A 25018-nucleotide genomic window follows, 5' to 3' on the forward strand; every position below is an offset into this window, starting at 1 on the left:
AACTAACGTGTGTGTCAATGAGTTATCAGTGTGTGCGTGTGTGCGCACTTACTCTTCTTCGTTTGTTGATTACAATAGTCCAGACAGCCCTCCGAAAAACAGCGTCCCCAGCTGTGTCTACAACCATTGCGCATTTGTTTCTGTCACTTTAGTCACTACTAGAATGTTGTGCAGATACAGATTGTCCGAAATAATTTCATGACTAAAGTAAACCCATTTAAAAACTGCATTATATTACTCAAAATCTAGACTGCAATTTAAAAAAATAGAGAAACATTATGTATTGTGTTTGACCAACTACATCATTGAAAAACCCAGGTGATTTGATTCTACAAATAAATTAAAAAGTACACATAATAATGCTTCCAAATCTGACCTTTTGTTAGTCATTTAGATTTGACTTAAGTTAAAACATTGTCCAATAGAGCATAATACAGTATACAGGCCTTTGCTCTTTTGATACTTATATTATGACCTCAACACTTATGCACAAAGATATATTTATTAATGGCTATACAGAGTAAATGTCCAGAATAATGAACCATATTACGCTCATTAAAAGATGGAAAATGAACAAATGAACGATATTCTTTTTTTTATTTACACTGATTACACATACAACTCTAAACATAGCAGCTTCTTACTGAAAAAACATTTACATTTTTACATTTACATTTATAAATTTAGCTGACGCTTTTATCCGAAGCGACTTACAATTGCTATATATGTCAGAGGTCGCACGCCTCTGGAGCAACTAGGGGTTAAGTGTCTTGCTCAGGGACACATTGGTGTCTCACAGTGGATTCGAACCCGGGTCTCACACCAAAGGCATGTGTCTTATCCACTGCGCCATCACCACCCTATTTAACCTATATTTAACCAGGTGAGCTTTTAGAGAGCACATTCTCAATAGAAATGGCGACCTGGCAAAGATAAAGCAAAAGGTGCAAGATGACAAAGAAGTTACATGAAATTACACAAAGTTACACATTAATTGCACGGAGGGATAGAAAAAGAAAGAAATACAGATAAGATACAGGATGAGAGGGCAACACAGTAAAGGTGTAGGTATATGTACAATTATTGCAGCACAATCAAACAGAGAGGTAGAAGAAGTTGGTGAATAAAGTGGCAAGGCAACTACCTTAGTAGTAAATTAACACTGGGCGTAATTGTCCAAGTCGAATGTAGTGCAAATGGCATATACAATGAACAGGCAGAAGCTCTAATAGACTCCTTAGAAAATAAAAAAGTACTGACTGCTGAGTATTGTTAATCACAACTTCTGTCAGCCAGGAGCTAGTAGGAAAGTACCTGAGCATTAGGAGAAGCTTGCAGAGTTTTATGGTTAGTGATCTAGTACATTATTTATCCTCACTCAGTCTTCATCGGATGAATCACTGTCATCATGGAGATAAGGAAATTCCTCACAAACTGCTTCTCCATCTTCCTCATCAATTGAGAGAACACTTGGATCCACCACAATCTGCCTGTGATAAAGTGAACACAGGTTAATTGAAATGATCAATATCTTGCATCCTCACTTTCTCAGTCCTGTTGAGCTCATAAAATGACACCATCATTTTAGTAACAAAATATTTTACTTTGTAACTTTCACACAATGCAATACCAAAAGTATGTCTACAAAGAAAGATTAAGCTATTTTACAAGGTACAGTACAAGACAGGGACCGAACATGCAATATACATGTACTGGTACATATACCTACCTGCAAGTCCATGTGCATACAATACAAAACACCTATGCACAATTACAAATTTAAACCACAGATAAGCACCCACCTATATTTTGACTTCACCTCACTCATTTGATGTTGTACGTCACTCAATCTTGCCAACATAATGCAGCACAGTCCCTCGTATGCCTCCACAGACATGTTAGTAGGACAGACTTAAAACATTTTAAGATTGGTTAGGGGCAAATGTATCCTACTGCAGCTTTTTACAGAAACATACAATGTCCATATTTCTTTCCTAATGATCTTTACTAGGTTAATGTGTCAGCATTAATACCAATCATTAGCTCATCCATTGAACATGGTTACATATATCTTACTAAACAAGTAATTATATGTACATATATATATATATATATATATATATATATATATATATATTTATTAGACAAAATGGCATGAAAAAGAAAGACCTGTTAGTATTTACTCCACAAACCTGTCAAATTTTACAGTATCTCAGAAACAGTAATGAATACTTACTCCCTTCTTTCAAGTCACCTCTGACCAACTTTATATCATCACCTAATGTCTTGGAGACACCAGCCAGTAACTCCCAGTGTTGTTTCATCTCTTTAATGAGAATAGTCTTTTCTTCTTTTAAACGAGACAACAGCATTATCTTGTCAAACACAATCTTCTTTTGTCTCAAGGGCACAGTGGATTCTGTAAAGATAAATACTGGTAATAGCAAAAAAACACAAAAAGATTGACCGACAGTAAAAGGCCTTGCAATGTGATATAAAACTACATACCGTATTTTCCGAACTATAAGTCGCACCGGCGTATAAGTCGCACTTATATTTCAAGGCCCTTTACAATAAACACTTTACTGGTCACTAAAGACATGGTTATTATTTTATGCTTGTCTACTTACAACTTAGATGTTTAAATATGTTCATTGATATTTACAAACTAGTGCCAATATAGAATAGACCAGCCAGATGAGTAAAAAAACTGAGACTAATAGTCCGTAAAATACGCAATACAGATGCACTACAAGTCATTTGTCCCAAGCCATTTAGCATTTTAAATGCTTATGTGACAAAAGTGATGTATCACTTTAAAAAGCATTTGAAGTTATTTTGTGAAGTTGTTTAATTATCTCCAGGTTGCTATGTAATTGTTTGTCGTTGTGTTGAACTAGTTCTGTTACAAACTTTGTCAGCACATTTGAAAAAAAAAAAAAAAACTAGGATCACTATATTCTCAATAATAAAAAAAGCTAATAAAACGAGTTATTTAAGAAAAACTATTGTCTACCATGCCCCTCACACTAGGAATGATTTACATAGAGAACTCAAGATTGATGCTTTGGTTCCTTTAGGGCATTTTAAATCCATGCCACAGAGCATAAACTCTCGCCAAAATTTAACCTATGATGTTATTTTAAAATGTATTCGAGTCAACTGTTTCATTAATAGCATAATTAGGATGTAAAAGCCACGTTTAAGCTTTATTGCAGTCTCATTGTTCAGTCAAATGGCCGTTTGAATTGAAGTGATAGGGGCATTGCTATTATGGCATGAAAATTGCTATCCCTAAAACACTAAAAAGGCTCAACATAACATTAAACTTTTCTCTAAGCATCACCAGGGGCTCTACACAGAAACTAAAGCTTTGAGTACATTGTGTACACAGTTTACTAAAAAGAAATGTTTTGAACATCTCAACGTAGCTGTTTGTCTTTCCAACTGCCTCTATGTTGACAGTCCAAAAGTGTCGATCTCCGAATGCGAATGAACAGATATTAGGAACTATATTAGGAACTACATGGTCAATATTGTTTTTCACTAATGACAAAACAACAAATTACACATGCATTTATATGGAACTAAGCTTTAGGAGCTTTTTCATGTTTACTCTCCTCCCTGTTACTTTGCAATCAGAGATCGACACTTTTTGACTGGCTGAAATGAGAGACACCAGAATCACTGAACTGCAAAAATAATTTTGACAAAACCTTGCATTTTTGTAAACTTTTTGAACACAAACAATGTTCTCAATGTTCGAGTTCATGTCTAGAGCCCCTGGTTATACTTTGAAAAGTTTCATGTTATGTTGAGCCTTTTTAATGTTTTAGGGATAGCAATTTTCATGCCATAATAGCAATGCCCCTATCACTTCAATTCAAACGGCCATTTGACAGAACAATGAGACTACAATAAATCTTAAACGTTAGCTTTTACATCCAAATTATGCTATTAATGAAAAGGTTGAATCGAACACATAAAAAAAAAAACACCATAGGTTAAATTTTGGCGAGAGTTACACTTTAACCATTTTATGTAGAATGTGCTGTAATTGTTATTCTTAATAATGTTTCTTGTAATATTATTTTACATATTCTGTCCACAAGGCTCAGCTGTAAAAGAGACCAAGGACTCAGTCTGATTCTCTCTTTATAAATAAATGTAACATAAAACTAAACTACATGAAATCTAATTGTGCACTATTGTGGTAAGTGAAGACAAAGACAACTTAAATACTGCGTTGACAATAATATTTCCTGTTCCAATCTCTACCTGTTTCCCAAGGCCAAATTGAAAAGTCTTGTGCTAAAAGGGTGTCTGCTGGATCCACAGCCTCTGCATTTGAGACCAGAGCATTGTATGATGTTATGGCCTCTTCTAGTTTGCTCTTCTCTTTAGCAATGGCAGATCGCTTGCGTTGCCTGTCTTTGTTGCTGTCTACAAGGAGGTAACACATGAGCACAGATTTCAGAAAAATATAATTTTAATAAAATACACACATTATGACATTTCCATTCAGATTCATAGATTACTTTCACAAGAATGTGTAGGATCCTACAAAATGAATTAAAAAGAAAACTCAATCACAAACCTGTCTCTCTGTACAACTCCATTTTCTTTTGGTGGATTTTAAGGACCAAGCCTTCCATTAGACGCTGCAGCCCCAGTGGATCATGCGAACTGATGGTACTCGGAGCTGTTTGCAAACAAAACGATAAATGTACAAACATAATATTCAAAAAGTTATACATTCACATTTCACAAATGGAAGGGCATAGGAGCGGGTGGGGAAGGGGGGACAAGATCCCTAGTGGCAGTTAATGTTGTCCCACCCAATAAAAACAACGATTGTTGAATAAAATGAGTCCCCCTCAATTTCAAACTCATTCCTACACCCTTGCACACATGACATGATTTCTTTAGATTTAGTAACACACTTACTTGATGCTGCCCACAATTGAACATCTGTGACCCACTGCTGAAGATCTTCACTTGTTTTGTTCAGGTGGGATTTGGTCATCTCAATCTCCCCTGCCACCTCAGCTGTTCTCTGTAATGTCTGTAACGTACATGAAGTTATACTTGCAAACAGTGTTGGGTCAAGTTCTTGAAAAGTTCATTTGAGTTAATTTCAGTTGTTAAGTTCACAAGTTTTGGGAAGTCCCAAATAAAAGGTCTCATATTGTAACCTTTTTTAAATAAATTTTCTCATTAGCTCTGCTAAAAACAGGTCGATTTAGGTCTGTCTAATTAATGATCACGAGCCTTTCTTCTGATTTGCCGATTTGATAGACGCACAAGCTGTAGTGTGTGTGCAGTGACTGAAGGAGGAGCTTAGGCATTTGTGACATCTCAAAATGCAGGAATTCAAAACGGCTCGTTTTCAGGCACAGCTTCTAAATCTGTTCTAAATATAGGCAGTGTGCGTTTGTCTGACAATCGACAGTGTAGACACTTGGAAAGGTAAATACATAGCACCTAGACCTTCATTATGATAATAAAAGCCAGAAAAATGTCGATTTTGACAATAATGTGACCTTTAATACAAAATTATATAGGACAAAATCCAGGTATATGGAGTTCATATCTTACCGGTGACCATGATTGATATTTTCTTTACTCTCTGTATTTGCTTTATAGGACACTGTTAAGATATGAACTCCATTTACCCGAATATTTCGTCTAAATTAGGGACTTTCCAAAACTTGTGAACTCAGAAAATTAACTAAAATGAACTTTTCAAGAACTTTACCCAACACTGAATGCAAAGGTTAATCTAAATTGGAATTAATGAACAAAAACATAATACCCAATGTACCTTAACATATCTTTGAGCAAGATAATTGTGAAGATTTAACTTTTTCCTTAGGTTCCATCCACGAACATGGATAGTGATCATATCTGTGCGTGCTGAGAAAAAAAATGAACATGTCCATTTGAAATATTGCACATATTTAACAAGACGTTAATTAAACCCAACAACTCACCAGATTTGGTCATATATTTTGTTGTCAATGCAGCACGTGACATAAATGAATTGACTGCTTCCACTTCCTCCCCAACAGTCAAACCTGCATTAGTAGGAAATATAAAAAAAATGTTAAGGAACAGATCCATATGGGTACAAGTGGCATAGTGGTCAAAGTTGCAGAGAGTCAGCAGTTCGAGCCTGACTATAGCTTCTCTGACTTTGCCAGGAACTCCAAAGTCCAGCAGAAACAATGCAACATTTTACATACAAGCGTGAAGTGATAATGACACAACAACAATACTAAGAGGGGCCCAAAAACATTATATACCATTGTAAATGTTAGCGATTTCCTTTAAAAGTGTAACTTAAATTATGATATGGACATTTAACCTGTCTATGAGAATAATCCAATGACAGGTTTATCAGTAGATACTGTAAAGCAGGGGTCTCAAAACGGTTCCACAGAGGGCCTAGTGTATGCTTGTTTTTGTTTTTTTCCTTTCAATTAGTGACCAATTAAGATCATAACCAATTAGTGACTTACTTAGTCTGGTACAAAGTAAAAGAGAAAACCTGCATACACTAGGCCCTCAATGGAACAGGTTTGAGACCACTGCTCTAAAGTTAAAACTCACCAGCTCCCTCTTGGTTGCGGCCACCCCACTCCACCTGTTATGCATAATCATTGCAGCACTGTATCAAAATTACTCGTATAATAATCATCATTATGTATTTAGAATTAAAAATAAATATATAAATCAATACAATTACCTCACATTTGGTTGAATGACCTTTTGCATGCATAACCGATAAGAATGGTCGCATTTGCAAAAGATACTCTAGATCAGGAAAGGCCTCACACACTCTTTTTAAGTATGGGTAATATTTGCACATTACATCAGTGCAGACAAACTCAATCTTTCGTGTCTTGCCAAGCTCTTTTTGAAGATAAAGAGGGTATGCAAACACTTCTCCACGGTACATCTGTAGTCCTGTTACAAAAGATTTAGTTCAAAATTCTAGTATAATCAAAGACAAGAAAGTCTTGGTTAGCTTGGGTTCATCAGAGTGCTGAACCTACCATTCAAAAGAATGCAGTGTCTACAGACTGAAATCATCACACCCTCTTCATCAAGTTTGGATTGAGACTTCTTGTTAGACTCACTGCCAGCTTTAAAGTGTGAGTTTCCACAAATGGGTCGGCCTGGTGACTAAGAGAATATTTTCACAAACAATTATTATTGTTGTTAAATCATCATCATAGATCATCATAGATGACCTGTAAGTTGTACATGATAAAATTGACTCTTATGACTGAAGCATTAATTGATTATATTTTTCCATAACTTACAGGTTTGATTTTGTCTCTAATAGTTTGCAAAAACTCTGCAACCTCTTCATTTTTGGCAAAGAAGGTTCCGTCAAAATATGGATTTTCATTTATCCTACAAAAATACAAAAAACACTGAATGGACTCTGACAGGTTTAGGTTTTGTCTTTTAAAAGATAAATTACTTTAAGTTAACTTACCCGTTGCGATTAAACCTGTACATTTTCCTGTTCCCATCAAGAGACACTGCCACCATATCCTGACTGCAAGCTGGACAGGAGAAATGGTCATCTCCAAGAAGTGTTTCCATCTCATGTCTACAGTACGTCCATTCCAGAAAACTGCGCTGAAAACAGTCCACTGATATTGTACCAACCTAGTAAACATAAAATAGACTAGTTATGGTGAGAGTTGCAGTACAGTACAACCTGACTTCTCCTAATCATGATTCCACAACATTTCCTTTCCTTGTACATCTAGCCACAACTTTCTTATTTATAAAACAAACCTTTATGTCAATGGCTATAACCCCCTCACCCACTTATCCTCTACATTATTACATTTTGTTTAAATCTGACTTACTCTGCCAGAACGCATTGAGCGGCTCAGCAGCATTCTCACAAAGGCCTGTCTGGATAGGCCAGGTGCCGTGACTTTAAAGTCTTCAAAGGTATTAAACAGGTCGACAGTGTAAATCGTCTGAAACTCAATGGTTCCAGGCCAGTACCCATTTAATATAAGGTCTTTGACCTCAGGTGTCCACGATTTTAGGCAAGACTTACAGGTTACCAAAGGAAGAGAGAGATCATAGCGACCTGTTGGGTCAAACAGAGATATTCATCACAACCATACATTACAAGCCTTTGTACTTGCTTTACACATTCTATATTGCAAGTTAAACAAAGGTAAGCACCATTAATATTTATGAAGATAACGGCACGACCAGCATTCACCGAAACATCCTCAGCACCACAACAGCAAATCTTTTTGGGCAAAGCGATCGGTAGGAGACAATCTGGAAAAACAGACATCAATATTAATTGATGTATTAAATTACTTGAAATGTAATCCAATCCATATAGCGGTCACATACCTTGCTCACTCACTACATGTTCACCACTGCTGTCTTTTGTAACGATGCATTTCGGTGACATGGCTTTGTAAAAGCCTCCCACAAATGACTCCCTGTTGTGTAGAACATACTGGTGATGCACTGACACATCACAGTTACTGCAATACAGTTCTTTGGGGAGGCAGTCTCTGCATCGAATTACAGCCTCTTCCACATTACACTGTTGGCAAGCTTGTTGAGGTGTCCTTCCGCTTGTTAACATGGCTTGTAAAAGATGTGGTCTTGATTTTTGCCACTTTTCGTCACATAGTTCATGCCGCAAACCCCAGGTCCAGTATGTTGGAAGTTTCTGATGGATAAATGTCTGGGCTGTCTAAGCTCTCCTTGAGTTCTTGAATATTTTTGTCTTTAGAGGAGAGGGATAAATGGAGTTAAAGTATTTCACAGTTTTTTCCAGCCCTGTACTAAATGGCGTCAGCCATAGAATTTTCATATCCTGTAAAATACAAAATTAGTTATGTACATCTATTGTATCTGACATTGTCTATTACCAATCAATTGAAGTGTCTCCTCAAACCGTCGAGGTGAAGTGCCTGTTTAGGAATACATACAATAGGTATACAATCAGCAAGAATACATGCAGTGCAAAAATGTACAACATTTCTGCATGTTGTTAGTTATAAAAATTAATAATAGTACATTCTCACCATCTGTTGTTTCAGCAATGTCTTCTGATGAATTTTCATATTGAGGTCGTGATCGACCTCATTCGACATTCAGATGTGACTGGAAAATCATATGAAAACTTTAGAGATTGTTTTATGACAATTTAGAGGAAATGACCCTTATAACTGACATAACACATAACTGTTACTACCTCTTGAGGGAGTTCGATTCTCAATAGTCAATCGTCCCAACTGGTCCCTCTTTCTCCACCGCACTGAGTCAATGTTCTTGCTCTTACATTTGGCCTTGCATGGATCCTTCTGGAATAAATGTATTGATTAATAAATTGCAGCTAAATGAAATTGTACTCGTTGAATTGTATAGTCTAGTATGCAAATAAATGGCAACTGTTATCATTTTTATAATTGCATCCGTTTTGAAAATGTGTCTAGTTACATTTATTTATATTTGAGTAAATCAAGTTCATATTTGGGTTCAGATGGGTAACTTAAATCTATGCTCAAAAGCATTTCTCAAGAATATATCTACTGGATATCTATATCTACTATACTCTACTGGATCCATATTTTGGACGCCTTACATCCTAAAGGTTTAAATGTGGATTTTGACATGAGTATCATGCTATAGTCACAGCTGTACTGTTTTTTGTGTATAAGTCTTGAATACTGCAGTTTATGAAGGTGTTACTGATGTTCTTGCAGTTTCCATGGACTTGTACTTATATAGCAAGCATGAATGAATGTGTGTATATATGTGCCTATACTTTTGTATACTTTTGTATATGTATATTTATGTCTGTTTCTTGTAATGTTTTTTCACTATGTTTTTGCACTATGTGGAGTTAGTGTTGATCACCTAAAAACTACAACTCCCACCATTGGACTACAACTGGTCCTACCTGGCCTCTGCAGGTGTGGGCGTTCACTGTTGATTGTCCTAATGTGTTTGAACACAGTTAAATGGAATGTGACATTGAGGTTCTGTATGCCCTGAGGATGGTCTTCTGACCGAAAGCTTGGCTATTAAATTTGCTTAAAAGGATTTAAGTGTGCAGACAGTTTATTTATTTATTTTTTGAGTTGTCTAGTTTTGTCTAACAGGCACCTTGTTTACCGTGAGTGCGGTGATACTCCTTCAAGAATATATCTGTAAAAGTTATTCATTGGAGTCTATTAAATATAACAAAAATTGATATCTCACTAGAAAGGCAACGCAAATGTTCATGCAGCTATGTACAACATAACATTAACCTATAACAGTTGTTCCCACCATTTTTATGAGACTGTAGCCAAAGTAACGTTAACTTACCTCTTTAGTAGGCTACCCTAATATTAATTTTACTATGCCTACGTGTCTTGAATTATGGGCCTACAGCTGTTTGTGAAACACTGATCTAAAACGCTTATAAATTGTTATTTTGGCTACCACTCGTTTGGGCTAACATAACGTATATTCTTCTTTACTTACCTTTTCATGTACTTTGTCTCTTAATTCGAACTAATTATATCAATTAGCCGACTATCAACATAATCGTCCACGTCTCCAATGTGTGTAGAAACGTTCGGCCCATCAAGAGAAATCTGTTTCTGTAGTCTCTTCCTTCTTGCCATGTCACGTCTACTCTCAGGGTTCTTGACGCTGCTCCAGAAATACGCAATATTTTACGTTTGCTTATTTTTAGATGTTGTCTATTCAATATCGTTCAACTGTTTTACCTCTCGTATTAAACTCGCAGTCACAGTGGTGTACCTGTCCTTCATAAATACTATAGGCCGCCGCGTCATATATATGGCCCGCGTAAACCCCACTTCCGGAAAATTAGGGTTCAAATGGCACCATTTCAAACTAATTTCCCGTTTCATTGAATATATTAGCTAGATTTCCATTCTTCTAGTATTGTACAAAACATATTAAAAACATATTAAAAACATATAAAAAACATGTACATTGTACAAAACATTTAAAAAATAAAATGCAGTGGTGGACGAAGTACACATACCATGTACTTGAGTTAAAGTAAAGATACTCAAGGTAAAATATTACTCAAGTAAAAGTAGAAGTGCTGCCTTTAAACATTCACTTGAGTAAAAGTACAAAAGTATTTGCCTTCAAATGTACTTAAGTATCCAAGTACTATGATTTTTTATGGCCATAATGTCCTATTATAATTTGTCACAAGACTCTTGCTTAACTCAGTCTACATGAAGACTAATGTCACTCTTGGCACACCAATCTATTAATAAAATGACATTAATTAGTCAGATGTATATATATATATATATATTTGAATGTAATACATTTGTGTGTTTAATTTTGGAGGGAAGGGACTGTTCCCAAAAGGTATAATACATTTACAGTATTTACTGTATATATTTTTCTCAGTGTCTATGGTCATAATTATTAACATCCTAATGTTATGATACATTCACATAAACCTGCACAACGCCAATAAATATATATATATATATATATATATATATATATATATATATATACACACACATACATAGATATATATATATATATATATATATATATATATATATATATATATTCTATGTTATGGGAGCAGCCAATTTCCCTCCAAAATTAAACACAAAAACGTATTAATGCAGTGTTTCTGCTACTCCCCAGAAAAAAAATGCTATTATATGCAAGTCATTTTAGTGTCAACATAATAAGCAATGTACATTATGCGTCAATATTTACCGATAATTGCTGCAATAATAGCTGCTGCTCTCTGCCCCACTTAAAATCATTGGCAACGCAATTTGTTTGGAACTATTGAGAGCTACACGAATCACGTGACCGCGCGGCGGCGAGATCACTGTCGCAACCGTCTATGTTCGCAACTCTCATATTTAACGGCTCTGGGGTGCGTTTCCCGTACAACGACGTAACTTGCTGCTCCACTACCGTAGTACGATGCACTGTTGAAGAAATCAACTTGCTAGTCTCGACTGTTTCCCGAAACCGTATTGTCGCAAATTGGTTGTTCAACCACGTTGGTTAATGATGTCACACATGTGGTGGAGTAAAAACTACTTTTAATGAATCTGTTTGCAATCGAATTAATGCTAGATGTTTTGCTATAAATTACGGACATGTCATCTGAGGACTATCTCATATTTTTCTCAGTTATTTGCTTTATTTCCAGATTCAATCATAGGCTCGTTCTTACACACTAGAGCACGTTCACGCATGCGCACTCTTCAAAAACGGTGCTTTAAATCTATTGACAAACTAAAAGACATAAAGGACATTTGTATGTCTTCTAAATAAAAGATACTGATTGTACTGAATGTCATCTTGCTTATTTGGCTCAAGATAATAATTTATTAAGCCCACATGTTATAATAACAAGAAACTCTGCTTCTAACCACAGGTCGAGAGCTGTCGTTCCAACCACACAACTCTGCGATGCTGTTTGGGAATGTTCGTTGGAACGATGGTTTCGGGAAACACCGACTCGTTGAACTATGATGATAACGACGGAACTTGTGACCATAGTTGGCTAACAATGCTTTTGGGAAACGCACCCCTGGTTCAGCGCTTAGTAAATGCCGCCAAGGCAAGTTCAAAACAAAGCGCGCGCTGTACTGTGATTGGTGGCTCGTTTGACCAGTTACGTTTTTATCCACTCATAAATAAAAAGGAACGACTGATTTTGAAAATGTAGTAGAGTAAAAAGTAAGATATTTGACTTTGAAATGTAGTGGAGTTAAAGTAAAAGTCTCCCCAAATTTAAATACTTCAGTAAAGTACAGATACGCAAAAAAGCTACTTAAGTACAGTAACGAATTACATTTACTTCGTTACTGTCCACCACTGATAAAATGTATAGATTTACCTGTGATAAGCAAATAGGTATATTTTATAATTGTTTATAAAATTGGAATCATTTAAATTGCGAACTGTCAACGAAACTGCTGGAGTAACATCCTGGCCTTACAACATTACTCTGTGGTGTGTCTTCAGCCTGTTAAATCCTCCTTAGTTTTTGTTGTTGCTGTAGTTTTTGGTGTTTTATTTAAAGAAGACAACACCCTTACAAAAAAACACATGAATTTCACATGTGAACGCATGAAGTGTCTAAAAACCACATGTAATTTATTGTGACACCATGTAGCCTATTGCTATATTTCAACATGTGAAATATTGTGAATCACATGTGAACCCACGTTTGAACCATATGCGTAATTTACCCCCAAAACTGGCCAGTGCAACCCTGCCCCAAATATCTTATCATAATGATGAATGAAAATGCATTTGTTTTTGTTTTTTCTGTAAGGGGCAGTTTAGGAAACCTGTCTGTTGCTAAAGCCAAACCTTCCATGGGTGCTGCCTGCTAACCCTAAGCATTGAACAATGAAGTGCAATCATGTTTATTGTAGATGATGTGCACATCGTTTCCTAAATGTAAAGGAACTGGACAATATATTTGTGAGGTATTTTGGAAGTTACTCAAATTTCACTAGCTTTGCTAAAATGTTCAGACACACATGAATGTGTATCTTCAGTATTGGACTGAATGAAATGCATCAAGCTAGGGCCAGTTGTACTGTTAGGGGGCCAGTTACAATATACATTATTGTTTAGGTTGGCCACATGGGGTCCAAGCTTGTTGTCACAGGGGCACTGCCCCCTGCCAAATACATACAAGTGGTTGATTCTTAAATACAGTAGCCTACTTTTTGCTAGAATAATTTGCAAACAAAATTTTCCTTAAAATATTTTGAATGCATTTGGCTTAAAGGCCATTTGCCACATTATCACTCCATTTAAATTGAGAGTGGAAACAGCTAAATACGTGTTAATAAACTGTAAGTCTCATTCTGTATTTCAGATTTATTTTACAAGACGAGACGACTGATAACTTGTCCAAATTTGCAATTGCTGCAAAAATGACAAAGTTTAACATGCATTACACACACAACCAATGGGTCTATTTTAAAAGTGTGCAACATACTTATATGATTTCGTTAGGATACAGCAATTCTGTTTATTCAGTTCACATTAGAATTAAAAATTCTGATTTAGACGACTTGGATTCAGTTATTGGGAACGCACTCAAGTCGGACGTTAAAGATGTCAATTTCAGAACTACTTAGAATTGCCTGGCTAACGTCAGACATCGTGCGGCGCAAGGCAGCGGCAGCATATAGGAAAACTGAAAACTCCAGATATACAGTCAATGGGAACTTAAACTACGCCTACGCGCATACAGGTGAAACTCGAAAAATTAGAATATCGTGCAAAAGTTCATTAATTTCAGTAATTCAACTTAAAAGGTGAAACTTATATATTATATAGACTCATTACAAGCAAAGTAAGATATTTCAAGCCTTTATTTGATATAATTTTGATGATTATGGCTTACAGCTTATGAAAACCCCAAATTCAGAATCTCAGAAAATTTGAATATTACATGAAATCAATAAAAAAAGGATTTTAAATACAGAAATGTCGGCCCTCTGAAAAGTATAATCATGCATATGTACTCAGTACTTGGTTTGGGCCCCTTTTGCATTAATTACTGCCTCAATGCGGCGTGGCATGGATGCTATCAGCCTGTGGCACTGCTGAGGTGTTATGGAAGACCAAGATGCTTCAATAGCGGCCTTCAGCTCTTCTGCATTGTTTGGTCTCATGTCTCTCATCTTTCTCTTGGCAATGCCCCATAGATTCTCTATGGAGTTCAAGTCAGGCGAGTTTGCTGGCCAATCAAGCACAGTAATACCATGGTCATTGAACCAGGTTTTGGTACTTTTGGCAGTGTGGGCAGGTGCCAAGTCCTGCTGGAAAATGAAGTCAGCATCTCCATAAAGCTTGTCTGCTGAAGGAAGCATGAAGTGCTCTAAAATGTCCCGGTAGACGGCTGCGTTGACTCTGGACTTAATAAAGCACAGTGGACCAACACCAGCCGATGACATGACTCCCCAAACCAACACAGACTGTGGAAACTTCACACTGGACTTCAAGCATCTTGGATTGTGTGCCTCTCCATTCTTCCTCCAGACTCTGGGACCTTGGTTTCCAAATGAGATGCAAAATTTGCTCTCATCAGAAAAGAGGACTTTGGACCACTGAGCAACAGACCAGTTCTTTTTTCTTTAGCCCAGGTAAGACATTTGACATTTGAAGCCCATGTCCAGGACCCGTCTGTGTGTGGTGGCTCTTGATGCAGTAACTCCAGCCTCAGTCCACTCCTTGTGAAGCTCCCCACACATTTGAATGGCCTTTTCCTGACAATCCTGTCCAGGCTACGGTCATCCCTGCTGCTTGTGCACCTTTTTCTTCCACACTTTTCCCTTCCACTTAACTTTCTATTAATGTGCTTTGATACAGCACTTTGAGAACATCCAACTTCTTTTGCAATTACCTTTTGAGGCTTTCCCTCCTTGTGGAGGGTGTCAATGATGGTTTTCTGCACAACTGTCAGGTCAGCAGTCTTCCCCATGATTGTGAATTCAACTGCACCAGACTGAGAGACCATTTAAAGGCTCAGGAACCCTTTGCAGGTGTTTAGCTGATTAGAGTGTGACACTTTGAGCCTACAATACTGAACCTTTTCACAATATTCTAATTTTCTGAGATTCTGAATTTGGGGTTTTCATAAGCTGTAAGCCATAATCATCAAAATTATATCAAATAAAGGCTTGAAATATCTTACTTTGCTTGTAATGAGTCTATATAATATATTAGTTTCACCTTTTAAGTTGAATTACTGAAATTAATGAACTTTTGCACGATATTCTAATTTTTCGAGTTTCACCTGTAAATACTGATTCGAGGATTTTAGCGGGAGGCCTTGGCGGGAATCGATTATTGTGACATCACCCGTCTGGACCAGAGTGCATTCTCGCCATCGTGACTGCAGACGATCGCAAAAAAAACAACAATCGATCAACCGAACACATTAAGAAGTAAGTACAATAGTTCTACATTTCGACCCCTGATTTACTGATATTGGGGTCCGGAAGGTCGGGGCATTTTTTATTTGTTTTTATTAAAAGCTAAGTGTATTTATCCAGGTATGCCGGGAGGTAAGAAGAACCAACGTCAGTGTGTTGCTTGCCAGCATTTAATATATGTTGCATGCAAAAAATGCCCTCACTGCAAAGCACAGCAGCCCTTAAAGAAAAGACTGATTGAGGCCAGAACCAAGTTTGCAGCTCAGAAGTCTGAATATGTCAAACACATAAAGAAGAACTGTAACCAAACCCATGTGCTAGAGTCAAGCTTCAAAGTGGTAAGTGGTGCATACTAATAAGAATGCAATTTACTGTAAAGTTTGACTTTTTTAATTTAAGATTATTCTGAACATTTTTAATCTGCATTGTATGTAAGTACATTTATTTTTTACCCAAATACTCTTAGTAGGTGAACTCACATGATGTGAAATATAAGCATTACTGTTAATTTGTATTAAACATGTAGCTATTCTAAACCTGTGATATGTATATTTAAATCACTGTACTCGACTTTATTAGGTGCATTCAATTTTAACAAAATAATGAACTCTTGGGGTTTACATTGCATAGGCTAGTTGTATCATAGCCTGATCTCACCCCAAGGTGTACATCTAACATAATGTTGTGTTTATTTTTCTATAGAGACACCAAATTAAAATTAAGTGTGCCTAACCTTAACCGTTCCCAATATAAAACTGTCTTTTCTATATAGCACACTAACTTGTAATTTGGTGTATGAATAACACATAAATGTACAGTGTAATCCCGTGTTAGCAAGGGGTGAAATCGGGTTGCAGAGCCATATGTCCATTATGGAGATCATATTGCAGCTTTTCATATTCAACGAAGAAATAAGTAATACTACTTTGTTACTAGTTTACTAGTGTACTTGCAATGTAATTTACACATATATTGGTGTGATCACATTTTAGCTGGATCGCCTTGAAGCTATTGGATACTACCCAATATTACTTTTGGGGAGAAAAAAAATCAACATTTACTGCAGATGTCATCAGCAGCATTGGGCTGAATCTTCATGAGGAGCTTGTGGGAAAGCTGAAGGAGGTCTTTGGGTCAATCCTGAAGTGTGAGTGAATGTTCAAAATTGAAACATGTATTTGGTGGTAATTACTGTACATTTATGGTTAATAATTTAATTTAGAATTATTTCATATTTGTGATTTCTAAATGTTCATAATTATCGTCTAAAGTGTTTGTGAAATTGTTTCTGTTTCTTAAGTACACTCCGAAATCTGGAGAAGGAGAAGGTAGCTGAAGTTGAAGACAGTATCCCTGCTAGGGAGTCAGCTGGTCAGGAAGAGGATATTATGCAGCAAGGTACAGACTGTTTTCCAGTCAACACCACACTAACGTAGAAAGGGATGTTTGTGTATCCTATAGGTGCAAAAGAATGTACAATGGGCTTGCAACTTTGGAAAAAATGAATAGTTGTCCAAATTCTGTATTTTATATTAATATTATCTCACATTGTAACCATGTAAAACCAATTATTCTATTATTATTTGCCATTTGAAAAAGAATTGCTGCTACCCAGCCACACATCTTTAGAATCCGCTGTAGCATAGCTAAAATATAGACATTGATGGGTACCATAACAGTAATTTTTAGCTGTAATGCAGTGGATTTTTCATAATGACAATTAACACACACTGAACACATTTTTTACGGAAAACTTTTGTTTTTGCCCTCACTTTTCATGAGCTGAACTAAAAAATGTAAGACTTTAGTGAGCACTTCTCCTTTGCCAAGATAATCCATCCACCTCATAGGTGTGGCATGCCAAGATGTGAATTATACAGCATGATTATTGCACAGGTGTGCCTTAGGCTGGCCACTCTAAAAGGCCACTCTAAAATGTGCAGTTTTGTCACACAGCACAATTCCACAGATGTCACAAGTTTTGAGGGAGGGTGCAATTGGCATGCTGACTGTAGGAATGTTCACCAGAGCTGTTGCCCGTGAATTGAATGTTAATTTCTTTACCATAAGCCGTCTCCAAAGAAGTTTCAGAGAATTTGGCAGTATATTTGGCAGTATATATGTGGGTGAATATTATTTGTACAGTAGGATATAGACATCATTATTAAAAAATATAAATAGGCCTAAACGGGACCTATACAAAGTCCATTTACAATCGTGACTAATTATCTTATTCAGACTTACCTTCTAGTTATACCATTCTAAACTGTTTGAACATTCCATTTCTCAACAAGCATCACAGTAGTTTTTGAGATTTACAAAACAATCATTAAAAGTGAAATAAATAATATAATACTGGTAAATGAAAACTGGCCATTTACATTATCCTAAATCTTGAAGTTGAATTGGAGGAGCACACAACATGTACAACAGCCTTTGACAGAAACAATGATTGACAAAGAATCAAAGAACAGGGGCAGACTAAATATAAATTCCGATAATGTAAACCAGGTGTGAGTAATGGAACTGAACTGAAGAAGCATAAGAAGTCCATAACCGCTGTGTGATAATCATGTCCAGGAAAAACTAAAAACCAGGAATGCAATATAGTAAACTAAACACAGACACAAAGGAAAAACCATAACCGGATTAAACTAGACACAAGACAGGGAAACACTAGGAAAACCATTAATGGAATTCCATAAAAACAAGATACAGACATGCAGGGGAAACCATGACATGAACACTGCAACATCATCAGTATCCCTGGTTTTACTATTGATAGGTATGCAATTGGTTGAAATTAACAATTTTGGTTTTGTTCCATAAACTATTGAAAACATTTATCTAAAATTAAAAACATATATTTATATTGTCATTCAAATCACGTATTTGCAGAAAATATCATCTGGTCAAAATAACAAAAACATGAAGTGTTTGTCAGACCTCAAACTATGCAAAGAAAATTAGTTAATTTTTGTTATTAAACCACACAATTCTAATATGTTAACTTAGGAAGAGTTCAGAAATCAATATTTGGTGCAATAATCATAATTGTATAATAATAATTGTCTAAAAAAAAATGGCTATCATGCATCTTGGCATGCTCTCCACCAGTGTTTGACATTGATATTGGGTGATTTTATGCCATTCCTGGTGCAAATATTCAACCAGCTCAGCATTGTTTGATGGCTTGTGACCATCCATTTACTCTTGAAAGAAAATGCAGGTCTCTCAATATTTTCCAGAGCTCTAGGGTAATTATTCTGAGATTTAATGTGGAGATCCATTTTCTGCAACTATGCTCTTATGAAACATGATCACATTGCCTGTATCTGTGAAGTCTCTTTTTAATGTCCACCTTTGAAAAATGTTGTTATTATGTAATGGGTAGAACATTATATGACACTCTTCTTTTGTTATAAGGTCCTTTAGAAACTGACACTGTGGTGCTCACCCTTACCCCATGTGTGGAGGAAAATGAAACTGTGTGTGAGTATTCTGCTGGACCAGATGCTGCAGTGACAGACTCCACGATGGATGTAGCTGAGTGTGAAGACATGGCACAAACAACATTGTGTGGTGATTTGGTTCAGCCTGCAGAGCACGGTAGGCATTCATTCACATTGGGTTTAGGCCCACTTTAGAACCATGAAAAACAAATGTAGAAACTAACCTATAAATACTGTTGTCCATCATAACTTGTTGCAGTCAAGGACACCAACAACACAGAAGTTGTCCCAAAAAGAAAGGGAGAAAAAGTTGTCAAAAGACACGTAAGTATTTGGAACGTCTTGTCCCTTTACTGTGCTTGTCTTGCCAAAAAGCGAGACAGAGATCTGAGATCAAGGTGATCATAGTGTTTTAATTGCCTGTACATGTAAAAGTGAGGTATCTGTATAATATCTTGTTTCCTTTTCCTTATCATCTTATTGATATACTGCATTCTGAAGTGATCCAATAATGTTGATTAGAAAACATCAATGCTTCCGTAATGCTTATGTCAGTTGTGATCATATAGGTCTGCCATGCGAGGAATGTGCAGAGCGGACATCGTCTGGAAACTTTCTTTATTCAAAGATTCTAAAAACAAGAGGGATCTGGTAAGTTATTGATTCTTTCATAAAGATTTCATAAATATATTTTTTTGTTTTTTTGTGGGGGTGGTATTTTTTATGACAAGACAGTGGTAAACACAGGCTAGGTAGACAGAGAGCAGAGCAGGGCTTAAAGGGATAGTTCACCCAAAAATGAAAATTCTGTCAGTAATTACTCACCCTCATGTTGTTTCAACCCCCTAAGACCTTGGTTCATCTTCAGAACACAAATTAAGATATTTTTGATGAAATCTGAGAGCTGGATCACTCCTCCATAGGCTTCTAAGGGATTGAAACTTGTTCCCCAAAAAGTTATTAAAGACATCATTAAAATAGTCCAAGTGACTACAGTGGCTCAATCTTAAGTTTATCAAGCTGACTGAGAATACTTTTTGTGCAAAAAAAATAAAATAAAAAATAACGACTTTATTAGGGCTGCAACTAACGATTATTTTGATAATCGATTAATCGGACGATTCTTTTTTCGATTAATCAGATAAAAATTCTATTTGATTTTTTGTTTATTATAACTAAATAAAACCGGGACTGCTCGCCACAAGGGTATTTATGTGTAAAAGTGTACTTTAAAAAGTACAAAAGCCACACATTGAGTTTTACTAATTTCAATATTTGCATTGTTTTTAATGATAATTGCTGATGGCAAGTTGCCAACCATGATTAATGTAAAAAAAAATTATATCCAACATATAATGTTTTAACACAATTTTTGTTAAAACAAATTTACACAGACACAAACTAAAAACATCTCAAATATATAATTCATGTAATTTTTATTAAAAATTAATTGAATTATAAGGATAAATTGATAAAATAAATATAGAAAGACTGAAAACAAGCGTTTGAACGTAGAGCCGCAGTAGATCGCGTTTGAAAAACAATTAAAACTTAAGACAAATGCTATAAAAAGAGAATGGAATAGAGGTAACTTACGCATCAAGCTAACAGGCTTGATTAAAAGGACAGGAAAAATGATGCATTAGTGCACAAGCATTCGCTGAAAACCACTGAGTACAGTGACTAAACAAACTAAACAATATTTTACTGCTGCTGTTATTAACTGCCTTTATATTTAGTGCTTCACATTGTAAACACCGTTTTAATTTCACCTATTTCTGCGGTGGCGCTATTTTAATCCATCACTTATGTTGCGAGCGAACTGATTGCACAACCTGATGCTCGAAACAAAATACAGACATCCCAAGTCTCCCGGAAGTTCTGGGAGTCACCCGCACATTGATCGCGGTTCCCTGGTGCCCGCAAACTAGTTCAAACTCACGGAATCATGAGCGCGCATGCGAGACAGAAGAGACTGTGCTCCAAACCATCCGTGCGCAGGGCAGAGTGGCGAGGGAGAGAGACCTTGCGTGTGTGTGCCTGTGTGCCTCATGAAGCGCATGTTAAACAGAGAGCATCATGATTGGCCTGTTTCAACCAGTCACCAGTAAACAATCCCCGTGACGTAATCAGACCAACTAATTGATAAAGACATTCGTTGACAACGATTTTCATAATCGATTATAATCGATTAGTTGTTGCAGCCCTAGACTTTATTCAACTATTAATTTCCTTCTCGGTGGGCCTCTAGTCAGTTCACTAGTGTAACAGCCGTAAGCTTCTGTTGTTGTACGTCACACACATCACACGCATGACCAGCATCGGCCAATAGTGAGCCTGCGTGTGACGTAGCTCTACGCTATCACACTACCTTAACTGACTAGAGGCCCACAGAGAAGGAAATGAATAGTTGAAATAAAGTCATTTTTTTGTTTGTTTTACACTCAAAAAGTATTCTCGTCGCTCGATAAACTTAAGATTGAGCCACTGTAGTCACTTGGACTATTTTAACGATGTCTTTAATAACTTTTCTGGGAACAAGTTTCAATCCCTTAGAAGCCTATGGAGGAGTGATCCAGCTCTCAGATTTAATCAGAAATATCTTAGTTTGTATTCCGAAGATGAACGAAAGTCTTACGGGGTTGGAACATGAGGGTGAGTAAAAACTGACAGAATGTTCATTTTTGGGTGAACTATCCCTTTAAACAAATTCTTAAAAGTGAATACAATAAAATCCTATAAATTGTCTATGTTCCTAAATCGTTAGAAGTACTTATTTAACGGCCTGATCCATCAGTCAACTCTCTCACTCAGGAAGAAAAGGGTAGAGCTAGCACTAGGGCTGGTCCGAATACCATTTTTAAGCTCAAGCTTCGTAGTAATGAACATCGAATATTCAAGCTTCGAATCTCTATAGGCTATGTCTGTCTGTCCGTTTGCATTTTGATTATTTCGAGAACTGTTCATCCAAACGACTTCACAAGGGAGTGCAGTGTCTATTTGGTGCAATATAGCCTAGATAGACAGGTGAGATGCAACACGTTCAGAATTAATAAACTTTTAATAAACTACAGAACAGCTGAGCAGGAAGCGTTAGCCTCACGCGAGCAGAGCTATGCTCCTAGAACAGACACTGCACTAGTGATATAAAACACACACACACACAGGTCTGTTAACTTAAGCAATATTTTTAATAAGGTAGTCTTATAATATTTTTCTTACTGACAAAGTAGGGTAGATTTCAATAAATAAAAACGAAATTTAAATAAATAAAAAATAAAAACGAAATTTAAATTTAGAAAACGAAATTTAAATAAAGAAAAACGAAATTTAAATAAAGAAAAACGAAAAATAAATGAACGAACGAACTGTAGCCTAATAGCCTAAATAAAGAGCAATAACAATTTCAATAACATCACACATTTCAATTAACGAACAGTTTAAATAAAATAAATTCCTTTATATAGAATTAAACAAACTGTAAACAGAACAAGGTAATTTCAAATTATTAATGCGATTGCGAAAACAAATTGTAGGCTGGCTAGTGTAAATAGCGCAGCTCACATTTCAATAAACAGAAAAAGTTGAACTTTCAAATAAATCACAATCAGGACAGGTTGCAGTCTACCTACACTCCCTTCATGTTGTGTGTGAGGAAGATGAGTTTGTCCACATTTTCAGGTAAAAGGGAACTTCGGGTCTTATTAACGACGTAGCCAGCTTTTGAGAAAATCCGCTCTGATGGAATTGAAGTGGCCGGAACGCAAAGGAGGTGTTTGGCTGCAAATGCCAGTTTAGGGTAGCGGTCACTGTTTTGTTTCCACCATGCAAGTGGGCCCGACTGTACTTTAGTAGTGTCTTTCGAATATTGCTCCATCTCTTTCTTTGCGCCTTCTCCGTGTTCTTCTTCGTCATCATCGGACTGCATCAGCATTGAAATCTCCTGCTGTTTTTTTTTTTTGGTGGTGGCGTGATAAAATCTCAAAGTATCCTATATTTCGCAGTAGATTCATTTAGATTGATAATAACGGGTAAAATTGATAATACATTTTGTTTCTATTATTCTATGTTCCACAATGTCAAAGCAACGCAGCTTAACGCAAAATACAAGCTCAGGCGTGCACTTCTGTCCATACAAACTCCGCTGTTCTGCGCTCTAGCCAGAGAATGCTCCCGTTGTGCAGGAACACTTTTAGTAGTCCAAGAAGAAGCAAATATATTTATTAAGTAGCTATAACGAAGTTATATGTTAAGTATTATATTTCACCAGATTTTATAGTGTAAAACATATTCAAGCGTGAATGAGAACCGTTTCGAGGGGGATGCCAGTTGTGCAAAAAAACAAAACAAAAAAAAAACGAATATTCGAATGTCACATTTTCAAATCGAATACCAACCCACTGAACGAATATTCGAATATTCAGATATTCGGGTCCAGCCCTAGCTAGCACAAGTGTTACAGTACATCACCTTGAGAGAAAGGGTCTGTCTAGATTCATGCTTTTGATATAACTTTGCAAAATAACAATTAGTATATGTTCTTTTTTAAATAAAGTCCCCAAATCTGGAAGCCCAATTGCTTTTGGTTCATAAAATATACATTTTGCATAATAAATGTCTGTAAGACATTTAAAGTGATGGTTCGAGTCAGTTAACCCTAGGGTTTTTGCAACTTGACATCGTTCCAAACAACCCCTCATCAGCTTATATCCCTTGTTAAAACATTGGTCGAGAAAGCGCTATCAGCTGATTGACTAAATGCATGCGCTAATGGATCCAAACGGGCTTAGTACATTACCCCAATAATAATGCCCAGAATCGTACCAAACTTCGACAGTAGTACAAATAGTTTTTGTACTTATAAAACGAGGCATAGCAAAGTTTATAAGAACACCAGAAGTATATAAATAAATCTTGCCTGATGGCTCCTAACGCACGACATCCCGCGAGATCACGCACAGAGCAAAACATCAATTGCCGGAAGACACAAACAAGCAAGAAACGAGCGAATAGCAGCATAGCTGAGTTTGAGGTGAGCATCGAATGCGACAATGAGTGGATCAATTTCAAAGGTCGACCGTACATATTCAAACCTGAATACACGGACGAGAAGCTGTAACTAAATGGAGGAGATGTGCTCTGTGTGTGATGTCACGGGATCTGGTGCGGTAGAATCTGAGATTAGCAGCCACCCATCAGATATGTGTTATTTAAATATACTTCTGCTGTCCTTACAAACTTTGCTATGCCTCATTTTATAAGTGCAGAACCTATTTGTACTACTGTCAAAGTTTGGTATGATTCTGGGCATTATTAGTGGGTTAATGTACGAAGCCCGTTTGGATCCATTAGCACATGCATTTAGTCAATCAGCTGATAGCTTAACTCGACCAATGTTATAACGGGGGGTATAAGCTGATGAGGGCTTGTTTGGCTCGATGTCAAGGTGCCAAAAAACCCTAGGGTTAACTTACTAAATGCAACAAGTCTAATGTAAATGTTGAATGATTAAAATAACATATGCATCTTTTTCAGGGATTTATTCGATGGCGTCCGTGTGCGACCTGGTATGTATGAATTTTAGGC

At 36.5% G+C, this 25018-nt stretch overlaps 2 protein-coding genes across 3 annotated transcripts; both read right to left on the reverse strand.

Annotated features, from left to right (window-relative positions):
* Positions 1-762: 762 nt before the first annotated feature.
* LOC127641940 (uncharacterized) lies at positions 763-4686 on the reverse strand. 2 transcript variants are annotated; one of them, XM_052124713.1, is made up of 6 exons: positions 4598-4686; positions 4279-4443; positions 2237-2419; positions 1803-1911; positions 1379-1490; positions 763-923 (listed from the first exon to the last, which is right to left on the reverse strand). In XM_052124713.1, the coding sequence occupies exons 1-5, from the start codon at positions 4653-4655 to the stop codon at positions 1379-1381; spliced, it is 627 nt and encodes a 208-aa protein (XP_051980673.1). In that variant the 5' UTR covers positions 4656-4686; the 3' UTR covers positions 763-923. The 2 variants fall into 2 exon arrangements, 1 of the variants encoding a protein (XP_051980673.1); XR_007970240.1 differs by having other exon boundaries at positions 911-923; positions 1315-1490.
* Positions 4687-4813: 127 nt separating this feature from the next.
* Positions 4814-8641, reverse strand: LOC127641939 (uncharacterized). Its single transcript, XM_052124712.1, has 11 exons — positions 8401-8641; positions 8221-8322; positions 7890-8122; positions 7508-7683; positions 7329-7422; positions 7059-7188; positions 6749-6969; positions 6613-6646; positions 5994-6077; positions 5825-5916; positions 4814-5065 (listed from the first exon to the last, which is right to left on the reverse strand). The coding sequence occupies exons 1-11, from the start codon at positions 8639-8641 to the stop codon at positions 4814-4816; spliced, it is 1659 nt and encodes a 552-aa protein (XP_051980672.1).
* Positions 8642-25018: the final 16377 nt, after the last annotated feature.

The sequence above is a fragment of the Xyrauchen texanus genome, unplaced genomic scaffold (genome assembly GCF_025860055.1).
Source record: "Xyrauchen texanus isolate HMW12.3.18 unplaced genomic scaffold, RBS_HiC_50CHRs HiC_scaffold_228, whole genome shotgun sequence".
NCBI lineage: Eukaryota > Metazoa > Chordata > Actinopteri > Cypriniformes > Catostomidae > Xyrauchen > Xyrauchen texanus.